At 41.5% G+C, this 27,696-nt stretch overlaps 1 protein-coding gene across 2 annotated transcripts in view; it reads right to left on the bottom strand.

The window, feature by feature from the left end:
- fam184ab (family with sequence similarity 184 member Ab) overlaps positions 1-27,696 on the bottom strand; it is a 95,084-nt gene that overhangs the window by 41,656 nt on the left and 25,732 nt on the right. For both annotated transcript variants that reach the window (XM_029496232.1, XM_029496233.1), the window contains exons 2-8: positions 11,555-11,674; positions 10,452-10,610; positions 8,750-8,989; positions 8,385-8,468; positions 7,556-7,807; positions 3,252-3,387; positions 1,978-2,159 (exon numbers count right to left, since the gene is read on the bottom strand). In XM_029496232.1, the coding sequence (XP_029352092.1) occupies positions 1,978-2,159; positions 3,252-3,387; positions 7,556-7,807; positions 8,385-8,468; positions 8,750-8,989; positions 10,452-10,610; positions 11,555-11,674 (1,173 nt within the window). The remainder of the gene's footprint in view (positions 1-1,977; positions 2,160-3,251; positions 3,388-7,555; positions 7,808-8,384; positions 8,469-8,749; positions 8,990-10,451; positions 10,611-11,554; positions 11,675-27,696) is intronic.

Here is a 27,696-nt window from a genome sequence, read left to right as displayed (position 1 = left end):
ACATGCACACTTTATATTCTCTTTGACCAGTTCCATTAAAACTACAGATTGTGGCAGAGCATCAGACACTGGCAAGAAATAAAAAAAGGCTTTCCTACGCCACCAGGGATGTAATCATCCTGCCACAGACCCAGCACTGTTTCTGAATTCCACCAGGAACTGCCAAACTGACCAAGCTGGTCACATTGAGCAAGACTTCAGTGATATCACACAACAGACCTGAAGGGGAACAATTACACAATGCAGGATAAACAACAGGGCTTGAAAACATCCTGGGAGACTCATTTCTCTTTCTGTGGAGACTGAGGACAAGCAACAAAAGGCAAAAGAAAAGAAAAGAGAAACCGAGCCTTGTGTTATTGTAACGTATACACAACTTTTAGAATTGAGTCAGTTTGTTCATTCACAGCATTATTGATAAAAAATTCAGCAACATTACAAGAATGTAACAATCTTCAGTTCCTCTGACCACTAATCTGATAATCAATAATCAAAACAAAAACAGAAATCTAAGACGACGTTCCTGCTGCAACAATAAGGTCCTGTTTAGTCTAATTGGTGTGAGATCTTTCATTATCAGAAAGGCGTTCAGATTACCAGCAGCCACGCTCAGTGGGACAGCTCTACCTACTCCCAGAGGATTACAAAGCACAAATGTCAGAGATGGATGAGAGAACAAACAGGAAGCAGCAGCACTTGGCATTTACCGTCTGCTGACTGCACTGTTCCTTAAATCATCTGACCTTTAAGCTTCTTGGTTTTTAAAAAGAGGAGCAGCTCACCTTTCTTAATCAACAGTATGCAATACAACGATGGACAGGTTTGACTCTTTCAACATCTTTAATGATTGCAGGTCCATCTTTTTCTCTCTTTCGCCTACAAGGAATTTTAAATTTATTCAGGAGAAATTCCTTTCTTTGGTGAAAGACCGAAGGGAAGAAAGAGACAGGAATGACAGGGAGATAAGGAAAGATGGAGTCCTTCTGCTCACACTGCACAGCCACAGCTTTCTCAAGTAAGACCTCATTGAAATGTAACTAATTCATGTTAAGTTTTCTTTTACATCTACAAAGACTAGCTTTGGGTAGAATCTCACAACAGCACACGGGGGGATTATTAGCTCTGTAGAGTCACAGAAAATTCAGTGTTGCAGCACTAAGACGAATAAGAAAAAAGAAATACAATCTCACAGCGAAGTAATAATTCAGCTTTGGACAAGCATGAGGACCGCTTCACAGCCCAAACAAATGATCTTTTACTCTTTGGCTTTTCCCTCCAATAGCCTGAATTGTAGCGATTACTGAGGAGAAAGAATGATGACAGCCATGACTGATGACCCAGATGAAGTTTTGCGGTATTCATGCCACAAAGCAAGGAAAAATACAAACTTCCTACTTTATAATGTAGCAATCTGGCTTCTCTGTCTGTGAAATTAGGTGCTGAATAAATGTTCAAGTCCAATAGAGACTAAAGGCAGAGCCTCTCAGCAGTGGATCCATCAAGCCTGGATGGATTTGGTTTGTCTGAGTGTTGAACTAAAATATATTATATTTTCATTAGATTGCTCAGAAAACTGCCGGCCGATCAGAAAAGAAGCTTCGAGCCTCTACACAGACTGATTCATCGACCTGTTGTTCCTTGACCTTGAAAGAGAAGCTTGAGAGTGGAGATCTAAAACCACACTGAGATTCTTTTTGGCTCTCAAAATCTTTTTTTTTTTTTTTTAATGGATATCAGCACATCAAATAAGACACTGGAAAATTTACAATGCGGGCGCTTTAATTAATCTGAAAGTAGCATACCAATGACTCGTGGACCAAAGAGCACAGAATGTCCTCCTGGTTTGCTTGTTTTGAGGATGGAGCAAAGAATATAGAGAAGTCTGGTCACAGCATCTTGATGGCTTATTGGCTATTCAAAGCACAGCCATTCCAGCCTGCTGTGAATACTAAACACAGCACCACCGAGCACTCGTACCTTCTCCAGGGACTGGATCAGTTGTTTCTGTCTTTCATCCAGGGCCTGGCTCTGGCTCTGCAGGGCCTCCCTCTCTTCCTCCATCCTCCCCACCTTGTCCTTCAGCCGGCTCCGCTCGTTGTCCAGGTCCCTGATGGCTGCTTCCTGAGTCATCTGGGTGGCCTGCAGGCTGCTTATCTGACCTATGAAAGGACGGAGCCCAGCGGCATGAGAGGACTGCAGACGTGCTGAACAAAGCTGCAGTCAGCAAATCTTGATTCATAACTTGGTCCTGGACTCACATTAAGTTTTGTCTTTGAAGTAAATTTGCTTGTGTCCGATACGATGTTAGGAGGGGGGGCGGGGGGGGGGGACTTTCTTTTGTTTTGCCCAAACCAATCAGTCGTAAGTGACATATCCATCATCATGCCATTTGTACTGGACATGGAAGATGGAGCAGAGGTTGTTGGGAACTGATAACTTCATTTTAAATAAACTTTTCTTCTAAATACAACATTTACAGCCAATCTCATCCATCCATTGTAACTTTAGTTCGATGACATCATGTTAATCACTAATAGAACAAACCAAAACTATTGGCTGCTCACAAGACTTCCAAATACAAGCTGGGTTGTATTTATTTCATTGAGTTTATAGAGACAGTGAGCACACACAGTAATCATTAATCAAATGAAAGATGTGTGCACCAGATTAATTTCCATCTGACTTGTGTCTCTTTACATGCATGCAGCTTCAGTGGAAAGTGATAAAGCATTCTCACTGGGCATGAGGAGCTCATGGGAGCTAATGGGCTGAGCATAATTCTGCATTAAGTTGCTGCTATTGCTCAAACATTTCAGACAGTAATGTTTATGCAATGCTGTTGGAAAATACTGTGGAAAGTAGTGAAGGAGCCACATGAAGAGATGTTAAATCAGATTCTAACATGCAACAATTTATTCAATGCGAGCACTCTCTCTCTCACATATGCAGCTTAAAACGGGCATAATTGATGTAGGAAGGATGTTGTCAGCCTCTCAGGGAGAGTGTGTGTGTGTGTGGGGGGGGTACCATTAACTGGGATGTACAGCAATGTGCCATTAAAGAGTTACACACCACAATGCAGCAGACAAGATAAGAGGAGCTGTTAGTGGATATGTTTGATGTGTTGTGATTTGATATGTATGACAAATTCAAGATGAGGGTAGAGGATTGAGGGTAGCACAGGAGCAAGTGCTCATGAGCATTTTACCCACAAATCCATATGAGAGAAGAGGGGAGCTTCGGGGTCTTACTGGCTTTCAGCAGTATCTCAGTTGCTTGCTGTTGAACGCGGTCTCTGGCTGCCTCTAGTTCACACTCAGCTTCCTTCTGACGGATCTCCACAATCTCTGAGTTCTGGGTCACCTCATCCAGCTGCTTGGTTAAGTCCTGAGGAGGAATAATATCAGCGCAGAACACAGCAGAGCAAAGAATAAATGTCTCGTTTACTGACTGTTATAGCACACAGATACAATTAGTGATGAGAGAGTGGTAAGATATTTCCTTTAGGAGATGGTGGAGACCAAAAACAAAGCAAATAGAAGCTTAGAATAGATATTACTATCAACTACTACTACTATAGATAGACTGTCAATGAAGGATAATTTTGCTCCATAACTGCTAGATGTATAAATAAGCAAATCCAACAGACAGAAACATGGAAGCTCTCAGGCCTGGGAATTGAACCCCCAACCTTTTTGTTATTGGGCAACAGCTCGAAAGGCTCTTATTATCATTTTTAAAATATACATGATGCATACTGGTGGCACACTACTAATAATGACAATCAAGTATGTAAATGCTGACTGCTGTTTGTAAGAAGTAGTCTTCAGGGAGGGATTTGAGGTACACACACACACACACACACACACACACACACACACACACACACACACACACACACACACACACACACACGGCACAGGAGCTGTATGATTTAGCAGTCTGAAAGAACTCATGAGAGGCAATTTCACATCTTTCAATCCCATCAAACGGTCTGCCTCAAACTTAATTACTGCTGCTACAGCTATGACAATGAAATCTCAGTGAGATAATAACCACTGAGGAGTCACACAAACTAAAGTCTGTGTGTGTGTGACTGCTGATTCCCCTGATGAGGTCACTGCAGGTATTTGTTCACTGTCTTTATGGATCTCTGACGGTCTTTATAAAGCTTAGTGGTCACAGAGTCTGAGTTTCGTCCATTGAAGGTTTGTGTAGAATTTGCAGAATATGGCGTTGTGATGGCAAATGAGCATCCACACAGCACTGAAAGTTATGTGATGATCAACTTCGCTTTTAAAGCACAAAAATTTTGAGGACAGTGAGGTGAAAGCCTTAGCTTTTATTGGAAAAGGAGTAATCCTCCCTTCTCTAAAAGGTTGTTAAATTCTAAGTGAATAACTATTCCAGCCAACTTGTTCCTACTTAAAACAGGTCAGGAATGTGAACTTTCATTTCTTTAAGTGAAAGTAATTTCTTAAAAAACCTGTGGATTATAAATTTTAGCAAGCACTACTTCAACAAGAGACCGTGGATTAATACACACATTGATTAAGACATAATTGCATAAAGGATACAGGAGCAGAGTGAAGGTGGGCTGGTTGTCCCTAAAGGAACACATCCAATGGAGAGAAATAACATATATTTGGATCAATACCAGTATGATCAAGTAATTGTTGCTTTTGATCCTTAAAATCTGAAATTTGTAAACAGTAAGAAAAATTAGTTTTGGTTTTAAGATCCACGTTACATTTGAATATAATCTACCTGTAGACTCTGAAAGCTGTGTGTGTGTGAGGTGGGGGTAGAGGGGTAAAATAGCTTCATTAACTGTATCTGTCTTCATTTATCTGGACTAAAAGAAGAGTCCCGCTGCTGCCTACATTTAGTCATTGCCTCTAATTCACCTCTGTTCATTTTTAAATAAATATATTAAAAAAAAAAACCCACACACACGCAGCCTCACTTCTGTCAGTCATCCTTACTGGACCTGGCTGAATGCAGCATTTCCATTTAAATATAAAAGGCTTGAAAAGTGTGCTTGGGATGATTTATTGCTTTATCTCACTAAAAGCCTCCACCAACCAGCTCCAGATAGGCTTTACCTGAGACTGAAGTATTTAGTCCAGAGACGGTGACAGCAGCAATTTACCACCGCTTCAGAAGAAGCACTTCACTTGTGGGATTATTTGTAATATTTGGCATGCATGTTCCCGTGGAAGCTCGTGAACAGTCGGCCATTAATTACGTCTGTCTTGGTTATGCCCAGTGATCACTTGCTTGTGTTTCTCTGGAGATTTTTCCAGTAAATCATAAGCTAAAGGAATACAGCTCGGGCATTCTGACACTAACCACAAGCACTTTACATCAGTGTTGATATTTGATGCCCTTTCTACCCATTAAGTGTGCCAGCATAATAATTATGCCTCCTGAGATTGGGGGACTTTTAATTTGATCTAACTTGTTAAATTTGCAGCGTGAAAAGAAATCTAGTGAAGAGTGTCTAAAAATATCACTCCACTTCAGCAAAATGCTACCCCTGTGAAAAACCAATTGATATAGGCAAGAGGAATAACAAGATGTGAGATGTCTAGTAAAGCATTAACTCATCTGCTGTGAGCTTGTTAAGGTTAAATTAAAATCTATTATCCCTCAACAAAGAAGCTCTCATCTGGAGTTGGAGGATTAAGCGATACGTTCATGGACTCGGGCTGTTATTGGGAGATTATTGTGATATCACATTCACAGCACATTATAACAGCTCTGCGTCGTATCAAAGACAAAAACTGTCAAAGATCAGATTCTTTTTTACCCTCTGATATCTCGTCTCATATCTTCGCACCAAATGAGAGAATCTAGAGGAGCTGTCAGGTGAAGTTGGATTCAAACCCTCTGCTGTGTTGCTCTGTTGTCTTTTTTTTTATCTGGGTTACACTTAATTGCTCTGATAGCTAATGAAATTATTAACTCCAGGGCTCACCACAACCACCGCTGACCTTGATCATATTCTCAGTAACACTGAGAGAGAAGTGGGGGGGGGTGCGCACCGTTGCCTGTGTAATCAGTGGTAATTTCACAGAAACCACAGAGCATATCGTAACAACAAAACAGACCTACTTAACCAACTCCCCTAGAGCACATGTCAACTTTATTTTCAACAGTGGATTAATCATGTGAGTCTACTCCACAGACGTTGCACAACTTGGAAACTACAATTCCAACACATGTATCAGGGATGAGGAAACATTTTTTTATGGAATTAGGTGTGTGACATTGCGCTGGCGTTGACGTTGCATTCTAAGTTCAACTCAGCATCAGCATCTAATGCTGCTGGTGATCGGTTTCTTGTCTGCTGGGTCGGATCAGCATCTGCGATCCCAAGAAATCGTAAATTTTTAATTATTGTGTCATTGGTGCAAATCAAAACAACGTTGTCAGTAATGTTTGTGGACTGATTTTAGAGGTGTGTGATTGAGAATGAAAACGCTTTCTAACTAGGCTGATAACTGGACATTCTGGCCTCACCAGCTACTTGGAAGACACAGATGGATTTAGTCTGTGTGGTAATTTAAAAGCAGTCAGCATGTCGCATTTTCCTGTGATGAAAACAGATGTGGAAGGCAGCAGCTAAATTAAAGGACTAATACTTTCAAGTCTCTTTTTTACTTAATGGAGGGGCAGTTTCAGTGTCTACACTGCACTGGTTTGTATGTGAAAATACAAGATGAAGAGGAAATATCTGACTGCGGAGGGCAGCATTATGCCTCGCAGGGTTCATTCTGCATGGGAGATTCATTAGAGTGAGACGTGAATCCGACTGGGACGGTCAGAGTTCAGAATATTTCAGCAGGAGGATCTGTGTCTCTGGTGGGTGAGTTCTGAGTTCAGTCAGAGGGCTGAGCTGCCGCACGTGCACGCACAACAAAAACACAGTAAGAGTTCGTGTGTCTGTTGCTGTCTTGTACACCTGCTATTTACGGCTATCTAACAGACAAATTGGAGTGATATACACTTCTATCTGAAATGACCTTTGAAAAATGTGACAGTAGCTATCATGCTGATGGCATAAGGAAAATCGAAAATGTATGATGATGACTTATTTTGGGTTGGCTGTGAAATATAGCAGTGAGAGCGCTGATTCATCATTAAAAAGATGATTGGTTTAAATTCTGCGTTTCCAGTTAAGCAAATCTGAATAAATCATACTACAACAGTACTTTGTCATTTTTTAAAGCCACTCATTTGCTGAGATTCAAGCGATGTCTAGATGTTTCATGTTTGGATGGTGGTTATAGTCAGTAAGTTGGCTCAGGGTTTGGACAAGTGACAGAGGAACGTACTTCGTATCGAGTCGTATCCACACAAAGTGATATTTCTTACACTTTATATTGTTTGCACCAGATAATCACTGTGTTTTATATCTCCATAATATTGGCTATTAGAAGACACATTAGGAGGCAGCCAATAAAAGCCTGAGCCAGAGTACGAGTTGGAGTATATTACAGGACGTTCTGGCACTGTTTGACAGACGGACCATGTGACCTGGTGGACTCACCTTGATGGTGCTCTCAGCTGTGGTGAGAGACGCCTGCAGTTTGTGGGACTTCTCCCTGTTTTCCCGGGCTTCGTCCGTTACCCTGGCCAGCTCGGCCCTCAGCTTGCCCAGAGTTTTCTGAAGCGCCGCCTCCTGAGTCTGAAACTCCCGCCGCAGCTCAGCCTCTGTGCGTTTCCACGCCAGCAAGTTGTCGGCAGTTAGCTGCTGGTTTCGCTTCATGGCCTCCAGCTCTCGCTCATAAAAGGTCTGAGCCTTAAGGATGGGAAAAAAATGTGTGACATCATCATCACTGCAGAGCAATCCAATCCAATCTGAATAATTTCAAGAGCTTTCTGGTCACAATACGGAGCTCCTGCAGTCAACACACGTGGCAGCTGAGGGCGAAAGGAGCTGGCTCACAGTGTTCACTGTCACTGATGACGGTTTCTGCTGGAATTAATAGCTGCAAGTTGAGGTATTTAAATCGTGCCCTTCTGCTGTAGCTGTAAACATTTCTGCAGATCTCAGCTTCACTTCCTGTCAGGTCAACATAAGCCTGCTAATTCTCTGCCTTTCTTATCTGCGACATATTTAAGGATGTTTTATAGAGCAAGTACAACAGCACCTTGGAAGGAATGAACTGCAGTAGTTCCAGATGAGATAACACGGTTAAAGCTGTGTACATACAGCTATAGTAATGTAAAACTTGAGCTTTTGCAGAATTATTGACTGATTAACTTTCTATATTTATAGATTTATATACACATGAATTTATATAATTCCGTTCCTTAGATTTGATTCGAGCCTGATGCACCATAATGCTCCAGCCTGAAATGACTGGCTGTCTTACCTTGCTGAGTTTGGCCTCATACTCTTCAACCAGTCTTTTCTTGTCCTGTTTCAGCTCCTCCACCCGCTCTGTCAGAGAGTCCACCTGTAACACATCAGCATGACATGGAAAGGAGAGCTTGTTTTGGTAGAGCTGAAAGCTGGTCTTTGAAATTTGTCAATAAAAACAAAAGTGAGACAAACATGTAGTGCTTCCTTAAAAAGTTTGAGAGCTGAGGCAGCAGTTAGCTCACTGCCTCATACATAAACAGCTAATAAGTCAGTAATCACTGCTGTCCCACTTTCTGCTGGTCTTTCCCGGGGTGATTTAGTTTGTTGCGGTGGCTTTCAGGAACTGCTCTACTTTTTTAGTAGCTGCTGTGTTACCTCAGCCTTATGGAGCTGCCCCAGTTTCTCCTGGTCTTTACTGTAGTTGGCGTTCTGGCTCTGGTGGCTGCGAAGGAGCTCCTGGATCTCTTGTCTGTGCTGGGCCTTCAGCTCCTCCAGAGCAGCCCTCTTTTCCTGCTCAAACTGGGCCTGGGCCTGGCTGAACGTGCGCAGCTTCTCCTCAAAGGACCGCCGCATCTCCTCCACTTCCCTGGACATTGACACCACGCGCTGCGTGTGCTGCCAGAGGAGACAGGAATAAAGGCCTGAGCTGAGAGGATGACTGATATATGGGTTGGTAGGCTTCTCACTCCAAGCCAGTGATGTGGAGATGTTGTGGGTCAGGGGAATTCAACCTTCTGCCTGCCAATATGCTCTAAATTAGCAGAAGAAAGCAGCAAAGCAGAAAAAACACAAACCGACCGTTTGAAGAAATGGCTGTCGATCTGTTTCTGAAGATAACAATGTCAGTATCAGTCAGACACCTATTGATTCAAATATTCAAAAGCGATAACTCTGAACAATCACCTCCAGATTTACATTCACGATCACACCTTTCATTTAGTTTGGCTGCACAGTCTGAAATTCTAATTTCATCAACTAAAGCAGCAGATAATTACACATTCACTTGCACTAACCACTAGGTGCAGTTTGTACCTGAACACGAGCTCAAAAGGTTCATTTCAATGGTGAATTTAGTGCGTCATGGATCTCGCAAGCTGCAATCAATTCAATAAAAATGAAAACAGAAAGGTGAGGGTGTGACTGGCAGGATTTTTCTTACCACATCATCAAGGTCTGTAGCAGCATCAGGCTCTTATGGCACTATGTGAGCTTTTTGATCAGTGTCAGTCAAACTCCTCCATTCAGTTGTTTCTTTATCCCTTTATTTCACAGTACCTGCACCTCCTCCGGCTTCTGTGTATATAAGTCTCTCCCATAATGTCATCTCATCAATCATCCACTGGATCAATTTGTAACAGTGTTCACCAACTTCCATTCACACAGACAAGGAAAAGGTCATGCACACCGGCTAAGACTTTGAAAAAAAGAAGAAGAAATAAAAAAAAAAACAAATAAAAAAAAAACAACCTATAAAAACCCAGCCCTTGAAAACAAAGCACTCCCTGTGCAATGGATGGTGTGAATACCCAGTGGGCAGCTAAAAAGTAAAAAAAAGCGTCTGAGAATTGGGGAGAATTGGAGACATTAAATCCAATTGTTCAAACCAGCTTGCTGAAAGTGTCATTCATTTCTCCTGTTTCATGAATCTCAAGCTACAGCTAAAAAAAAAAGCAGCAGCTCTCCCAGCTGGCCACAGAAGAATCATGACTGCACTGGCTCACAGATAGCTGTCAGTCAGCTACCTTTTCTGCAGTTTATCCACAGTTACCAAACATGATGAGCTGGCACTAATTTCTATCTAGCGCAGGAAGACAATGGGAGGAAATAGAGGCGTGTGTGACTAGGTTTGTACGTAAGTGTGTTAAATCTCATAACCTTTTCGATCATTGTTTCTACAACAAAACGAGTCAAAGGAACAGAAGGAAGCAGTGATGTTGACAGAACGACTCTGCAGCCTCACAGCAGGACGTACAAACACACATTAGTGTGGACGGCAGCTGTGACGGCAGCGTCCTGCAGAGCACAGTGGTTGACCACCAAACACACAAACACCGCGGCACGCCGCTCCTCTTCCTACCTGAGCCTCGGTGCAAAGCTGCATGTCCTCCACCCTCTGGCGGTAGCTCTCGAACTCAGCCAGCGCTTGTCTCTTCATCCTCTCATGGAGCTCCATGGACTCCTCCAGAGACTGGATCCGCCTCTTCAGGTCCATCTCATCGCTGATCTTACTCTTGTACTGGAACATACATGCAGGAGTCATTTAGTATCCTCCAATTTTCAGTTTCAATCTTTTTCTACAACCACAGGACAAATTTTCTTAATTGAAAAAGATGTGATGACTGAGAAATGTTCAAAAATGGTTTGTGTTGCAGAGTCAAAGAGTCAAATTCCAAACAAACTGTGACAAACCCAGAAACAGGACAGAAAATAATAAAAACAGAAGTAAATAAAAGCCTTTATGGTGACTCAGACTTCAGCTTTCATTAATACTGCATTTTAGAGCAGACTAGCTTAGACTTCACATATTGTCGAGATTTAGCTCATTATGAAAAGCAAATTAAAAGATTAAATGGGATGCTACATGTGGTCGAGTTTAAGGTATCGTTTGAAGCACACTGGCAAACATCTCCCTGCTGGACTGTGTGAAAAATACATAGCGAGTAAATGTCAGTGTACATGACTTTATCTCCTGGAGGTTAGCTACTGTCATGGAAGCAGGTCTCATTAGGAGTGATGAAATATCGGCATAAATTATTAATACTCAGCGTTTTAAATATTGAAGAGCTTGTTTTGAACGTGATCTCAGCTCTCTTGGGTATCCAGTGGATCTGCTGCGATGAGATCTGCAGAGAAATCTTTCCGCTTGTTTAAATCTTCACAGCTGCACCGGAAACTACAACTAGCCCGTCAGTTTCGCCTGGAAGCAGCAATTGATTGTATTACTTATTCAAATTAATCATTTACGCCCACAGAACTGCATTCCCTCACTTCAAATGTTTGTCAAGTCAGCTCCCTTCCACCCAAACTGCACGAATAAAAATGAACTTTCCTGGATTTCCTCTTCAAAGTGGAAGGAGCGCTCTCACACACAGAATTAGAATTTTAAAAGTGAGATAGCAGCTTTTTGGTGATGAAAAAATAAATGCGAAGCAAGAATAACTGAAGAAAAAGGGCACAAACCTGCAAAATCTTCTCTCTGGTCTCAGAGAGGATCTGCTGCACTTCCTCCTCGTGGGCCTCCTTCAGCGTGGCGATGGCTGCCTCGTGTTCGTCGTTTTTCGTGTTTAGTGCATAGATAACCTGCGACGGACAGAGAGGAAACAATTTTCTGACCAACATGAAAATGAACGTTGGAAAGAAAGCAGTAAAACAGTAGAAAAAAAAAAATAAATGGGAGGCTGATAACTTTAAAATCCAGATGAGCCTAATAAAGCCCCATAAACACACACAATCATTGTAAGTCAATGAATTTCTGGCTGAATTTGATTCGACTTTCATTCCTTTGGTGTTTTATGATACTGAAATTTGACTGCAATAACCATAAACTCAGTTCTTACTGGCTTTAACAGACAGCATGACATCATGCCAGTCCTCTGTTTCCTTCATTAGCTCCCCCAGAGACTGTTAAAGCCACCCAGGACCTGGTTACGAGCTACATAACAGGAATATTAACTCCACAGCAGCCAGTATTCAGTCAGTTCTTTGGATGGGGCCCTTCAAACGTTGAAGCTTAAATCTTAAAGGTGACTGCGCTTCTTCTATCGCAGCCCCTCGGCTTTGCAGATAAGGCAGTATTGGTAACATATTTTAAATGATACAGATTTGCTTTTATGTAATGTCCTCTTTTTTATCTCTTTATCATCTCTGTGTGCTTTTCCTGTATCTGCTCCCCGTAGTTACATTGAAGCATACTGTTTGGCTTTTCTCTGTATCTGTATGTAACTTTATATTTCTGTTACCTCTGTTTTGAAATGTGCTGAATTATTACATTTTGTTAAATTGCATTTTCCTGAATAAATAAACAGACGTAAACAAAAAGAAAACTAGTACGGATACTTAAAGTGAGGTACAAAATTAAACTAAAGAAAGTAAAATACTGTTTCAGTGCTGCCGTGGCTCAGTGTATAGGCAAAGCCTTGTCAAAGCTTACAGCATTCATTTATTGCATCATACATTTCCTCAAATCAGCTTACAGATCAGCTATAATGAAGACATGAAGCAGGCAGAGAAATGCTAATGACCACCGTATTACTGCGTACAGTGAATTCCAGTCCGGGCCTTGATGTTTCTAGTATTAGCTCAGAAGCATCAGTGATGCCCCGCAGTCATAAATTAGAAATTGGTTGATGCCATGTATTGCTGTGGATAAAAATAACACAGGAAAACTCTTCTGTATGAGATTGACCTTTTAAATCCGTCCCAAAAATACATGCAGCCATCCAGAGAGCTGTAATCTGACAGCACAACGGAGAACGGGAGGAAAAGGGTTTACGTTTCCACATGAAAAACCAACACACACCCGTCCCTGAGCTTCTCTGCCTGCCGTGAGAAACAAAGCCATGTGTTGCCTCTCTGAAAACCCCCAGTCAATAATTCAACACACTGAACTGTGCTGTGGTGCTAAACAGCCGTGGACTCCTTTGGACTGAAGTCCATCAACAGAATTAGTGAAAGAAGACGGCAAAAAGCTCTCTCTGAAACAATTACATCCACTTTCTTATGCATCGCCATGCCCTGCTAAGAGAAGAAAGGATTTAGCTTGACACGAACTAGTGTTTTTAAAACTCCTATTTGTTTATTCCCCATACGCACACTTTGTTTTTTGCTGACAGCCACAGAACTCAGTGAGGAAAAATGAGACACATTATCATCAGGAAGTTCTTGCCCCCTCCTTCGATTGTGTGGGCCTGTTAATGGGAACAAGATCACTGTCATTGATTTCTGCTGCAGAAGGTCCAAAGTGTCCCAGGTTAGTCATCTTCATTTTGTGCATTAGCATGTTAAACCAACCGAAAAAGCTGTTTAATGATTCAAACTGAACACAAAAAAGGAATCAGTCCTGCAGGTGATTGGTCAACAACAACAGTCTCAGCCGCTCAGACATTTAAGTCAAAATCACAAGAGTACACCTAATGAGGGTGCTAGAAGAAATCAGGAGGGGCTGCAAAAAATTCATTCATTCATCTAACAATTCCTATTGTCAGAGGCAGCAACCTGCCAGAAGCTCATATTATTTTAATGGGGGCTCGAGATTTTGATAATATTTGAGTGCATAGAAAAAAGTCGGGGATTTATGTGAGTAAACTATATTTTAGCAAATTTACTACACGACAGACTGGGCATGTATGTTCAGGTACACAAGATGGAGGCGGCTTCGTTCCCTCCAACCTCTCCTCCCAGGCAATGCTTACTCCTACACTGTTGTCACAAATGGTCTTAAGGTGAAACTATGATTCTCTGTCAATGTGCCGTGCAGCAGGTACACACACAGTCTGGCTCAGGATTTAACCCTTTCAACAGCCACAACACTTTGTCCTTGGTTATACACCCAAACTGCACTTACAGTGACTTTATAATACAGCCTGACAATTAAAGCAAGGACAGGCTGTCTTTGTTGAGGCTTTTCTGGTTTGAGAAGCATGTCCTTCTATCTTCACTGTTAATAGACACTGGAACACCTGGAAACAAACAGAACAGTGAGCTGAAAGAAGCGGCGCTGAGGGAAATTCATGCATGACTGCAGGAGTGTCAAAGACGTCTCTCACATCATGTTCTAAACAGACGCCAACACTGAAGATAAAACAAAGGTGACTTCTTTTTGGTTAAAGTCCTGTTAGATGGGACTGTTGTTCCATCCTCCATTATCTATACCATTAATCCCTCCATCCCGACAGGCTGCAGCTAATCCCAGCTGATATCAGTCTGGACACCCTGGAAAGGTCACCAGTCTATCTGTGACTGACAAACAACGATTAAAACACATTCAGTCACCAATTACCACAAAGTTCATGTCTTTGGAGGAAGTCAGGGTACTATGGGGGACCCAGAGCAGCCATATGGCCACCTCAAGATGACAGCATCCAGTGAGGGCAATAGTTCCCCATACTGTAGCCTCTATTATCTATCATCTACTGTGCATTAAAATATGAAACTATATATACGTAAATGACCTTCCTTTTAACACAGTGCTGAACTATTGCAGTGTGGGCAGCTTTGTAAAAAGTAAAAAGTAAAAAAAAAAAAGAAACAAAAGAGACAGACAGGACGACACAGGAAGAAAGAAAGTGATGCCCCATCTCCTCGGGTCGATCGGTCCATGTCCTTGGAGGAGTTTCCATAAATGACAGCGATACCAGGCCGATCAATAAGGGGATGGCGAAATGCCACAATTTTTGCTCGTCAGCCGGGAGAAAGTTGGAGCTGAGGAGACGTTCGGCAGGCGTGCCGTTTCTGAGTCCCCACTAGCTGTTGGATGAAACATGACTCTGCTGTCAAACACTGGAAACGCTGGAAAAAGAAGAAAAAGAGCTGCTTTCTTCACAGAACTGCCTTCTGCTCTCTTCTCCTTTGACTTAAACCTCCGTTGTGCTCACTTGGCTTCATGTCATTCCCTCCATACAAAAACCACAACACAACCTGAACAGTTTACCAGAGATGTAAACTTTTTTCTTCCTTTGCCCCAGCTTTTCTTTGGATTCTTGTGAGTACCCAAGAATGTCAAATTGTGAATATTTTGAATCGTATTCTTGACATTTCCTTGTCAAAATAAACCTCAGAAACCGGTTTCAACACGCCATTTGTCAAAATACACCAAAAGAATGCTAATTTTCAGGAATATAGTAGCAAAGTGCATCATCTACAGAGAAACAAGTCACTTCACTTAACACTTAACTTAATCAGCTTTTCACTTATTCCTTCATATTAATGTTTGTATTAAGCAGTAAGTTGACGTGACACATGACAAGTGAAGTCCAGTGGCACAGCTAAATGCTGGTGACTGCAGAAGTGTCTGAACCGCTCTACAGAGCAGACAAATCAAATTCAGCTGGGTTTGCAGACTAAAATCACGGCCCACATTTAGCTTCTCTGACTGGGTGTCTTTAGATTTAAAAAATAAATAAATCAAAAGACAGAAACAAAAGCTGTGAAAACGCAACAGAAACAATGTTCAAAGGAAATACTGACTTGCAGTGATGTCCTTTTATTTCACCCCCATCAGCCCTGAGCGCACACACACACACACACACACCGAGCTCATCCTTCAGCTTGTGTCTCTCAGCTGTCTGTCAGCTGATGAGACTTTGATGATAATGACGACGTCTAATGATGACCATTTCACTACCTTAACACAAGCTAGGAGTCATTTCCCACCCTGTGGCAGTGGAGCTTTGTCTTACGAGTGCAGAAGGTGTGGGCACATAAAAGAGAGTGATGCAGCATCGTGAGGAATGCACTGAGAGCCGAGGAAGCTCTGCTCGCTGCAGTACATTTACAGGAAAGGAATGGCTGCCCTCATCAAAATTTAAATTCATTTTTCACATCAGGTTGATAGATGTAATAAAGTTTTTGCCAAAGGAATCATTTGACACTCTGCTGCTCCCTGTACATAAACCCTTGTTAAACATAAAATATTTCTGCTCTCATAAAAGGACCTATTTGTTAGTTTTCTATTCCTGCACAGCCAATATTTACCTCAACCTTCAGTCGGGCCAATAAGATTCAGCCGTCACTGAATTTACAAATAGCACAGGCTATGAGACTTCCCAGCAGAGTGGATGCTACGGGGACTCAGTATCTGAGACAAACCAGTGTGGACAGGGAGCGCTGTTCAGCATGCTTCAACACAAGACGCTGGAGAAAAGAAATGGAGAAAAAGGGTTTCTTTCCACTGCTGCAGACAGCTCTTGGTCAATAAAGGAATGAAATCCGATGCTGAGCTTGAAACAGTTCTTCTGGACTTAATGCTAACGTTGGTTATGCAGCAAAAGCAACACCGACAAAGAACTCATGGATTTAAAAAAAAAAAAAAAGTGTTCATTGGTGCATCAGCTCCCAACATTGTTCAATCTGACTCCTTAACAGTGTGGAGGCCAAATAAAGGACGTTAATGATAATGCCTAAACATTTGCAACAGAGCGGACAGCAGGGAAGCAACCCCACAATGCTGGTTTTAAACTAAGCGAACAAGGCCTGCATTTAAGTGACAGATTTAAGAGCATCATTGATCTTCTCTCATCTAACTCATTTCCCTGAATGTTAAACAAAACGCCACATTATTTTAGCCACCATTCAAAATATATTATCAAGCTGAACAATATTACAAGTAATCTCAAACATTGTGGAAAAACTGTATTATTTACAATCCACCTAACCCATTCCTGACCCTTTGTGATGATTAATGCTCAGACACAGGTAGTTTAAAAGCAAAACATTGCAAATATGAATGACCCACGCAGTGTATTGATTGTGTGTACTTGTGGATAAAGACTTGAGCCGTGCGGTGGAAGGGCAAAGGGGGATAAGCGGCATTTAATTGATGTGTCATTTTGCTGGCAGAGCCCTTTCAGAGCAGACGGTACTCAGTTTAGTGGAAAACTAGCTTAGCAAGCGATTAACTTCATCACTACCGCTGCATACCAAACCATATTGTTCTGTTTGAGAGAGACCAGCCTTGTTTTCTTTTTCGTCACTTCATTGTCCCTATCTCACGACATAACCCCTAATCCAACCAGTGCAGCAAATTCCGAGCACAGGAATAATTTTGATATTTAGATTCACCTAATTATTTCGAAAGAAAAAAAAAAACAAACAAACCCCAAAACAAAACAGAATTTAGTTTTCTCGAATACAAAAGTTTCTTGACCTTGACGTTAATTTACATGATAAAATGTTCCTTTTTGGTTTTTGAGCCTTTAGCTGCATAAGATCAATAAATGGAGATTCTCTCTCTCATCGATGAAGACCATCAGGTACAGCTGAAAGCTCCTATAAGCTCATAAAAGATATTGACTTGAGTATTGCTGTGCACTTGCAGATAATGCTTAACAGCGATATTTTCCTCATCAGACCATAAACAGATACCAAGTAAATTAAGGTTTAGTTAACAAAGATCCAATCGCCAGTCAACACTGGACCAATGAGAAGCAACAGCCCAGTTTAACAGGCCTGCTCACAAACGTTTTGCACGTCTTGGAGGTTTTGAATTGTACTCAGCTGAACAATGCAAGGAGACATGAGTGCAAAAGCCTCCTGAGCTGCAGTGAGGTACATTAAAAGGTAATTATCATTATCTCCTAACGCTCATTATCTTTTAATCATCGTCTAATTGGAAATTTAATTTCTGATTCTGGGTGTGAGACTGTGTTGGTATCACACTTTGGTTGCCTAATTCTTCACTCTGTGTGTTATGTTCACTTCTAAGGATGTATTTCGAACCAACGCCATGAAGCAGATGAGGTCATTAAAGTTAACATGGTGCCTAAAGCCAGTCCTTATCCAATTAACCAGTTGTTAACCTTTTTGGAGTGTGTACAGCGTTGGAAGCCGAAGTGTGTTTTTAGGACTGAAAGCTAAGAATCATTTTCTGTTTCAATTAGTGTGCCCATTATTTTCCTCATGAATGGATGAACCATTTATATAACCTGCATTAATCAGGTGGTCTCACTGAGATCCAGATCTCTTTGGAAATGAGACCTGTGGGATCTACGGGATTTAGAGAAAACAGCGGAGTGGTTTCAGGATTCAGCCTTAGACAAGAAAAACCCTCAAATCTTCACGTGAGAAGCTGGAATCTGGATTTAAACATTTAGTAGATCACAAAGTCTTATTGGGTTTCACTTCTTCACTTCTCTTTGTGACTCTTTGGCTCAACGCTTCTTTACTTAACAGTAAAATACAGAGGAAATGTGTAACCTGCAAATGGTAATGATTTAGTGCTGCTAGTGTTAACAGGAAGTGCTTTTATTTTGAAGCACAAGGTGTAAAGTAACCCTTTTTGTCTAGCTTCAGTGATTTTATGAAGTGGAACTGTCAGGTCCAAGAGGCCATTTGTTTTCTTTGTTGCTTGTAAAACTGCAGCATATTGGAAAATAAACAAGTTTTATATGGCTATGATGTTTTCATAGTCATGGTCTACTTACCTGGCTGGTCCCTTCTCACCTTCATTCAGAGTCAGCACTGCCAACAGGACATGAAGACTGAGCATTTCTTCACCTCGAAAGTGAAGGTCGTCAGTATTATCTGTTATTAGAACTGTTCATGTGTTGCTTTCTTCCCTGGAAAATTAAACGCCAGCTATTTGCAGATTAAGCTTAATATTAATATCAGTCCGCTCCAGCTCACCTCTGCTGAGGTGGATCGAAAAGTTCCACATTTTTAAACAGAAGTCGAGACACCATCTCATTTCCACAGCCTCAACATTATGCATTTGCTGGGAGTGAATTTAACGAAGCAGAGAGAGAGAGAGTAAGAGAGAGAGATAGGACACCTAATTACTTTAATTATAATGTGTAGCTGTGATCTGCTAAACTGTAAGGTGCACCTTAATCCACCAGCTAATTATGGGATGTTCAGTGGTGGTGCTGTTGAAACGGGGCTGAGCCGGCGAGTAAAACAGAAAGTTTGGCCTTAATTAAATGCTGAATCTGTGATCGGTGAATCTGAATCTTTCAGTATTGTAGCAAATGAACGGAAGGAGCGTCAGTGACTTGCACTTCAGCGTGGTTGGGAGAGAAGTGAAGCTCGCTGCAGATTGTACATGTTTCTATTCTGTTCTTTGGGAACGTTAATGCAAATGCCTGACAGCTTCAGAGCAACTGCTGAATAAACCAAAAGGTTCGACATACTTCGATATACCGTTTCTGACTAGAATAAGGGAATTGAGAGAAATGTGTCAATAGTAAAGGCACAGAATAAGATCGACCAAACAGGACAGGCTCACTGCACAATGTTCCAGGTGAAAGATTTAATGTGAAAGAACAGCGTTTTTTCATTTCTTTGTTTTTGCTTAGAAGTGAATTATTATTATTTCTTTTTTTTTTTTTAGCTCTGACGGCCAGGACGGGACATTTTTCTGAAAAGCTACTGAGAAATGCTTTACCCTTGTTCTAAAAGCATGACAGTCTACTTACAGCACCACACTGAGATATCCAGGTTTGGTTAGAAATTATTTCTCAGTATAAAACAAAAGCGTTATTACTGAAGGGTTTGAGAAGTATTTCTGCCACAGTTTCACCCACTACAGTGGAAATGAAAGGCCCATCTCAGATCAAACAGAATATCAAATCCAAACAAATATCAAACAAACAGTCCTAACAGTCCAAACAAAGAGTCCTATTCAACTCTTCAGTTCCACGCTCTAATATTACATTTGCTCCCCTCGGGAAAAACAACCCACTTGTTTTAATTCTGGTGAATTTACCCACGGACTTGTTGTCTGTCTCGGGTCAAGAGCCGTACACCATCCGTTCAAATGTTAGCATTAACATTAGCATTTTAGCAGATTTACGGAGACTTGTGACAAACGTGTCATTTACCAGAATCAGGCTCAGAAGAAGGGGATTGTGCATGTGAATATTGTAAACAGCGGTATCCACCTTTGTAGTTTAAGCCTTTAAGAGAGGATGGGGCAAATAGCAGAAAATCCAGCAGAGTACAGTCATGTCTCCTGATGAATCCTCCAGAGGGAAACGCTTCCAAAAAGAAACAGCTTTATGAAAGACATCCAGTGCAGGAAAATGTAAATCTGGGTCTTGGTATCTGTTCCTGCACTAGAAATATTTCCAAAACACAGGTGGCCAAACACATGTTCAGACTGAATCTGTGTCCAAATCTTAAATTTCTTTTTGCCAGGGAAGTGTTTTGAAATTAGCAGCAGTTGGCAGGGTAACCACAGTCCAGGACCATGACTGGATATCAAATCGATCATTCAGGCCTGAGCCGCCAGTTTACACACGTGTTACATACAGTAAACGGCCTGCTCCTGTCGTTTTGACTGCATTCTTACTGTATTACGTAATTGAAAAATCAGAGATGTTCCTAATTGAATAATAAGTACAATCTGGAGCCATTAATGCACTGTAGGTTCTTCGTGCATTTTTTTTGTTGTTCACACACTTACACAATTTTGGTGCATACTACTAAAGACTTACTATTTCTTGGTGACATAAATTCAGAGAGACTGAATATGCTTATGGGGAGCCAAAAACATGAAGTACATGAAAAACCATGTTTGCTTGGTACCTCATAATTTCACTCTTTTTTTGTGTGAAAATTTATGACATTAATGATGATGATATGGCAAAAAAAAAAAAAAAGAAACACCAACACACACTGATCTGTTTTTACAGTCTGACTGTTTAGATTGATAACTGAATAACAACATGGGGCTTCTCTCTGTGACAGACGCACTGACTCATGCATGTGCCACAGAATAAATGGCAGTAATGTCTTTGTTTACCAAGCTGGTTGTCTGTGGTTAGTGGTGTGTGTGTGTGTGTGATTTTCATCATCATAACTAATTCAGCCTTTAAACTCAGTGTTGGGGGAAGGCGGGACTCTGAATGATGGGGAGGCTGGTGCACACATCAAAACAACACCACACAATCACATTTAAAATCAGGTTTTCATGAAAAGTGTCCGTTGATTAAAGCGACAGATTCAGGTCTTTTTCTCATCAAGTCATTTCAATATGCTGGAAAAATTGCTCTCCATGAAAATACGAAGGAAAAGGAATTTATTAACCATAGCACCAGGTCTGATTTTAAACACTGCTCTGAGAGCTGGAAACCTGTAGTGACACAATCAGGAGAGGTAAGATAAGATGGCGCCTCAGAGCCATCTCTGGAATTAAGTCCGCTCTCAGGGTCTTTCTTTTCCTTTGAGCCTTCAGATCTCAGTGATATCATTGGGATGCAGCCCGGGTCCTGTTGGTGGTCCTGTGTGTTTGAGTGTCTTCTGGAGACTGATGGGATTGCAGCCTTTCCTCTGTTTCTTTTCATCTTGTCATGGCGGTGTCAGCCTTTGGTCAGGGTTTATTAAGGTGGACTGATGAGGTTCACCCCCTTCTCTTCCTCAAAGATTCGATTTACCAATGAGTGCATTCCGAAAATCTTCACTTCTTCTGTCATCACCATTTGTGGGAAAGTTCTTGAAGTAAAAATCTAAATGCATCAAATGTAGATGCCCAGAGCGAGCATAGGAATTAATGTGTCTGCTGTGAGGTTTGGTGCCTTCAATGCACTGAGGTAGAAACCAAAGATGTCAGAGAGGATGACTGTCAATTAACCTGCATTTTATGTTTCCTTTTCTTCAACGATATTTCATAATCATCATCATAAATTGGTCATTGGTTACGTTCTATGCACAGACTATGCCTGTGGAGAAATGGAAGAATAGCATGATGGAGCAATAACTTGTGTAACAAAGCTAAAGCTACCGTTAGATACACAAAAGCACAGGCTGACTCTTTGTTTTACTATTTCTGTGAGAGAAAAACAATAAATTGCCTCTTTACCTTGAGAAAACATCAGTGTAATGGAGTGTAAACAGAAGAGGAACAGTCTTATGTTGTTTCACCACCCTGCCAACGCACAAGCAACACCAACACACACAGCCATGTGCACCTCCCAGAGGACATTATTGCAGGGTGCCTAAACCACAGCTGTAACATTAGTAATTCTATGAATTCCCTTCATCCAGTTATCATCCTTCTCTCCCCTCTACAACTGCAGCACCACTGAATGATCAGCAGCGACTCCACTTTGCTAGTTGTCACTTTGATCATGAACGTGACACTTCTCTCTGGAGGATAGAGGACCCTATGTAGGATAGGATCAAGTATTTATAGTATGAGAGAATATTCTAGATCCAAAACAAAACTGACAGACGAGAAAATACCAGGAGAAAAGACTTGTCTGCTGATAGAGCACCACGGACTGCTCAGTCAGTGCCCTCGATTCAAACTTCCACAAACCCCGCTCAAATAAAGAATCAAATCCATGAGGCTTAAAGACTGGATTCAAAAATTCACCTGAACCAATCCTCTGGCACCCAGCTGCTGGAGGACGAGGGTGGGCGGTCACCATCTGGTTTTGACCGCTGAACTACAAGCAAAACTATTTCTTGCTTCTTAAAATTTGTAACATCAACATAAATGTTATTATGATGAAAATGATTTTATGATTAAAAAAATGAAATTAAAATCAACAGAACTACAGCTGTTCTTAAAGGAAAGACAGCATCAAAAAGATGAGCTGCTGAGCTGATGGCCTGCAGCCAGAAAATATCGACTCGGCCAACTTGATCATTTCTGGTTTTACTTCCCAACCAGTTGTCCTGCTTCTCACTTCTACCTCACGCACCCCCCGACCAATCTGACTGGATTGATTCAGACTTTAGTTTACAACGTAAAAATTGAAAGGCTGCTCCTATTGCCGCTGTTAACAGTTTGTCAAGGACGATAAAATGAAATTTTCAGACTTTTAAAAGTGGGAAAAACCTCTGCATTAGCTGCATGACATGACGCCTGCAGTGTACAGCTGCAAAGCAGGCAGCTGACAACCAGGACTGATGAAGGCGTTGGTAAGAGGAACGAACAGAAACACAAATATCCTCGTGAATTTACCCTTCTTTTTTTTTTTTTTTCCCGCATTACTCTCATTGATCTCACATCGGGAAGCTCCTTCGGAGAGATTTCATAATGAACTCTTTGTCTTCTCTGCTGCTACCCATGAGAGAGAGGCTGAGAGGGAGGGGTGGGAGTAGAGGATTAAATAAGTGGAGAGAGTTTATCATTCATCCTTCCATCCATCTACCCATCCCTCCCCACCGTCACCCAGAGGGCGATTATGTGTCTCGATGTGTGTGTGTGTGTGTGTGCACCATTTTCAGAGAGTGAGAGAGATGTGTGTAGTTGAATTACAGACAACACAACCCTGAGCTGGACAGACTGAATGTAGTGGAAGCTTAAATCCCTCACAAAGGCAGCGTACCGACTCGCTGAGAAGCTGCATTTAGGTTCTGATAGACTGTGCAGGACTGAGTTGCTGGTTAAAGGAATTATTTCTTTTTGAATTTTAAATTTAATTTCACTAAAAAAATATCGTGATTCATGGTGGAGGCAAAGTAAATTTGTTGTGCGGTCAGATTGTCAAACAAAGAGCAGCATCACAATTCTCCATAAAAACTGCACTCTGAAAACAGAGACAAAACATGTTTCATGTGTTTCTGATGCTTAATTTTTTTTTAACCAAACAGTGTTAGTTAATTTGCAAATCCAGTTTAATGAACACCATTATAGCTACTGTCTTCATTTTCTCAGTGATTTTAAATCTTAAGGCCCACTGTGGGATTTCTTTCTTCTGTCACCTCTTTCATGTCCATTTTCAGGTGCTTTGTTTTGAAAGAAAAAAAATGCTCCTGTGTGAAGATAGAAGAGAGAAAGCAGCAGAATTAATCTGTGATGTGCAGCCTGTGTGTGTGAGTGTGCGTATGTGTGTCTTTTTATCACCACCTTGATCTCAGAAAATGTCAATGCAGGAGTGGAGGGCCACAAAAACACATTGGGCAGAAAAAATGGTTTTGTTTTTCAGTCTGAGCCCTTCTTACAGAAACGTGTGTGTGTCTGTGAGTCTCTGTGGGCGCAGCACACAGTACTCTGAGAAGATGAGAGAGTCTGGACCACTTATTCCTGATTTATGGCCACTGCTGCCCTTTCTTCACCACCATCAAATCAAAGATCAAAAGAACTGCCTTCTTTGCACTTAAAAGTATCCACAGACGTCCTGTGTGGGTCCTAATGCGTTTTCATGGTTTGTTGATTAGGCCAAAGCTGGCTGAGCACCTTGACTACATTTGATAAGCTGCCATAAAGCAGATGGACTGTCTTACTGGTCTATGTGTGACTGCGGCATCTCGTCGAGACGCCATGCATGAGCACGTATTCAGCCTGAAGACCAACAGCACATTATTCCCAGGATTCATGTTTGGGCACCTAGTAAGACTGCAAAACTGCAAAAACTGCTCTGTTGTTGAAATAAATGCTTGACTACAATTAAAAGGGAAAAGTTTGCCTAACCCTAACCCTAACCCTCATTTCTGTAAATTAGTTTGAAGCAATAATCATCATAGATTGTTAGGAATCACTATTGTGCTGCTCTCAGACTTATATGATAACAACATGTTAGAGTATCAAATAAAATAAACAAAACAAAAAAATAGCTGATTAACATGAAAGAGGGGATGTGGTGATTTAGCCTCCATTGTTCCTGGTAGGATCTGACGCAGTGTATTAACTTACATTACATCTGGCAGCTGGCAGTCAGAGCTTGGGGGTCTCTTTAGATAATCACCATAAGCAATAGTGCAGTTTTTTGGAACGTGAATCGTGGTTTGTGGCCCTGATTCATTAAAGGCTGAGCCAGCGACTGCAAAGCAAAAGCAAAAAATTTCATCTACATCTGCTGACGATGTCTCAAAGCCAATCAAATGCCAAACGAACACAACTGAATCACAGTGAAAAGAAGGACCAACTTAGATTGGCTGCAGGCACTGAGATATTTTATGTTTCCTGCAACAAAAAAAGTAACAAGCAATTATCACTAAAGGAAGAAAAAGATAGGAGCCACTCGTCTAACACGAAATGTTATATTTCTCTTCCAAACCAAACTCTCCATCACCACAATAAAGGATTTTTAGCGCTAAGCTGTATGTTCTGATAAAATGACAGCACGGTGTTTTATGCATGTACAGTTGTTGTTGTTGTGCTGTCATGGTCTTAAATATGTTGTCATGATGCAACTCCCACCACAGCATCAGCATTCAGCATGAGGTGTGGCTGTGCTGCCAAATGCCAGATGTCACAATCAAAGGAGGTTTGTTGTCACTGTGGATAGCGAAGGCATCGTGTTGTTGATGTAGATCCTACAGGATGTTACATACATTATACGTTTCCCTTCATTTACTCATTTGTCAGGAGCCTTCCTGCAAAGTGGCCGCCAAGTGAGGGGCATCGGTGAAGCGTCAGTGCCGTAGGAAGCCTTGGGACAAGTATGAAGTACTGCATCCATTTAATAGCTGCAGCAGATCGTAAAAGGAAGTGTTCAGTGCGTGCACTTCAGTTCAGTTAGGTATTTTTGGAGAGGAAAGAGATTTATGAAGATGGAGAGGGAAGCCCCCGCTGCGAGAAGATTCAGGAGCTCATTCCACCTTCAAGGAACGACAGATGAGAACCGTCTGAAACTGCCTTTTTTTTACTGGAGCTTTGAAATTTAGGAAATAATTAAGAATTCATCATAAATGATGTGAAACATGGAGGCATATATCATGTGGTCCAACAGAGGGAACTCTTCTGGTTAGTTAAGACTTGACCTTCTGCTGCCCTCTTGGCAAACTGAAGCTATACAGCACCAGTTTACACCAAGCTGTCTAATTTATGTGCATATGATAAAGATTCAGCTCCTCCTTTAAGGGATTCCAGCTGTTTGAATCGTGCTTACATCTTTACCTTTGCACAGTGAGCCTGTCACAGTGTGAAGAAGGCAAGTGTGTTAGATAGACAGCTTCAGAAAGTAACACAAATTGCCTGAACGCAGGTCACCTCAAATATGACAAAAGAGGTTTCAAACTGTTCAACGATCCAAGAACGGCTTCCTTTGAAGTATGCAGCCGCTTCAACGCAGGCCTTCCTTTTCTTGACCTTATGTCCTTAAAAGCCACGAGTGAATTTCTAAATCAGAATTACTGTGGGGAAGCGCCTCCCTTCTCGCCACCATTTTAAAAGAAATGGTGTTTTAAAAGATGGTGCTGCTTTCATATCCACTGCCAACATGAAAGCCGCTACTTTTTTTTTTTTTTTTTAAAAAGGGAGCCAGCCTATCTTGTGCGGACTGAATTCATCAACAGGAGGCCCCTTGGGTCCAAAAACCTGGCTCCATACCACAGAGTCAGCTAAAATGAAAAGGCACAGGAAATGTTTGTACCTGAGTGTAGAATATAAACTGGAGCCTGCATCTGGCACCTCAATTAGTGCAAATGGTACAGTCTGCTCTTCACCAGTGCGTGTGATAAAACTGTTCAGTTTTAGTGCAGCTTTAAGCATATTAGAAGAAGTGGTAGAGCCAAGCTACAAATTGAAAAAGGACAATGGCGTTATTATCTTGATTGAAAATGTGCCAAGCCTCTAAATATGCAGCCCTTCTTTCGGGTCTCTGTGCTCAGCAAGGCATTTGTTTTACATGGGACACCAAGCTGCCTGCTCATTGCTCACAAGCTGGCAGAAATATGGCTTTTATTCCTCTGTGATTTTTTTAAAGTACCCTTCAAACAGTAAAGGACAATTGGGTAGGAAAATACAAAATGTTATTTAAAGTGCAAATGTCTCAGCAGCCTGGAGGCTGAGAGCGGCGTTTATCGTCACACATTCTTCACATTATTTTTCACCAGTGTGCTGACCATGCTGGAGTGAGTCGCACAGATTGAGCCAACGGGAGCTGCACGGCTCCACAATACAATGACGTAAAAAAAAATATATATATATACATATGAACAGGGTGCACAGGCAAGATAAAGATACTTTTCTTGAAATTGTCTTTTGATGGTTAAAAATTAATGAAGCAACCAGTCAGAGCAAAAGCCTGGCAGCTGATGTTGTAGGCCTCTATAGATCAGACATTTCCCAGCTGGGGCTGTAGATTTGGTTTAATGGTTTACATAGGGAGAGTAAAAAGCTCACGGGATATACGGCACATGTGCACTAATGAATTTGTATGATTTAGGACCTTTCTCAGAGACACATTGTCAAGCTGAGTGGAGTTCACAGCTTGTCTGCTGCTTGGCAGAAGATGACGTTTGTAGATGCCAAGTTTCACAGCTGAAATATTGATTGTACGGCAGGTGACTGGTCAGGGAGCCCAGCCCCCAGCTGAAGGCCTTTGTGACCTGGGCTTCCTGGTGTCCTTCAGCTACGGTAGCAACTCTGGTCTCGTTACTCAGTACGGGCTGAATGACCTTTGAAATTTTGGACCAGCTTTCATTGACTGAAGCCAAAATGTTAACATATGCTCTGGGGAAACATGGAAACATTCATATATTTCTGAGGATGAACCCATGTTCAAAATCATCATCATCAATAAAGGTTTTAAATCATTGCTGTGAAATACCTGCTTGATGTCTTGGCTCAAAATCTTCCCTGAGGCAAATTTAAATGAAATATAATCTGAACTGTAATATAGCCAAGTTCAATATCCAACATGGAGGAACTGAAATCACAACCTCAATATTTTTTTCTTTTCTTTTGCTCTTCCTGCAGCTCTACCTGACACTCC

Source organism: Echeneis naucrates, chromosome 24 (genome assembly GCF_900963305.1).
Source record: "Echeneis naucrates chromosome 24, fEcheNa1.1, whole genome shotgun sequence".
NCBI lineage: Eukaryota > Metazoa > Chordata > Actinopteri > Carangiformes > Echeneidae > Echeneis > Echeneis naucrates.
Note: the sequence above shows the minus strand (reverse complement) of the source record. Positions and strands in the feature narration are given on the sequence as shown.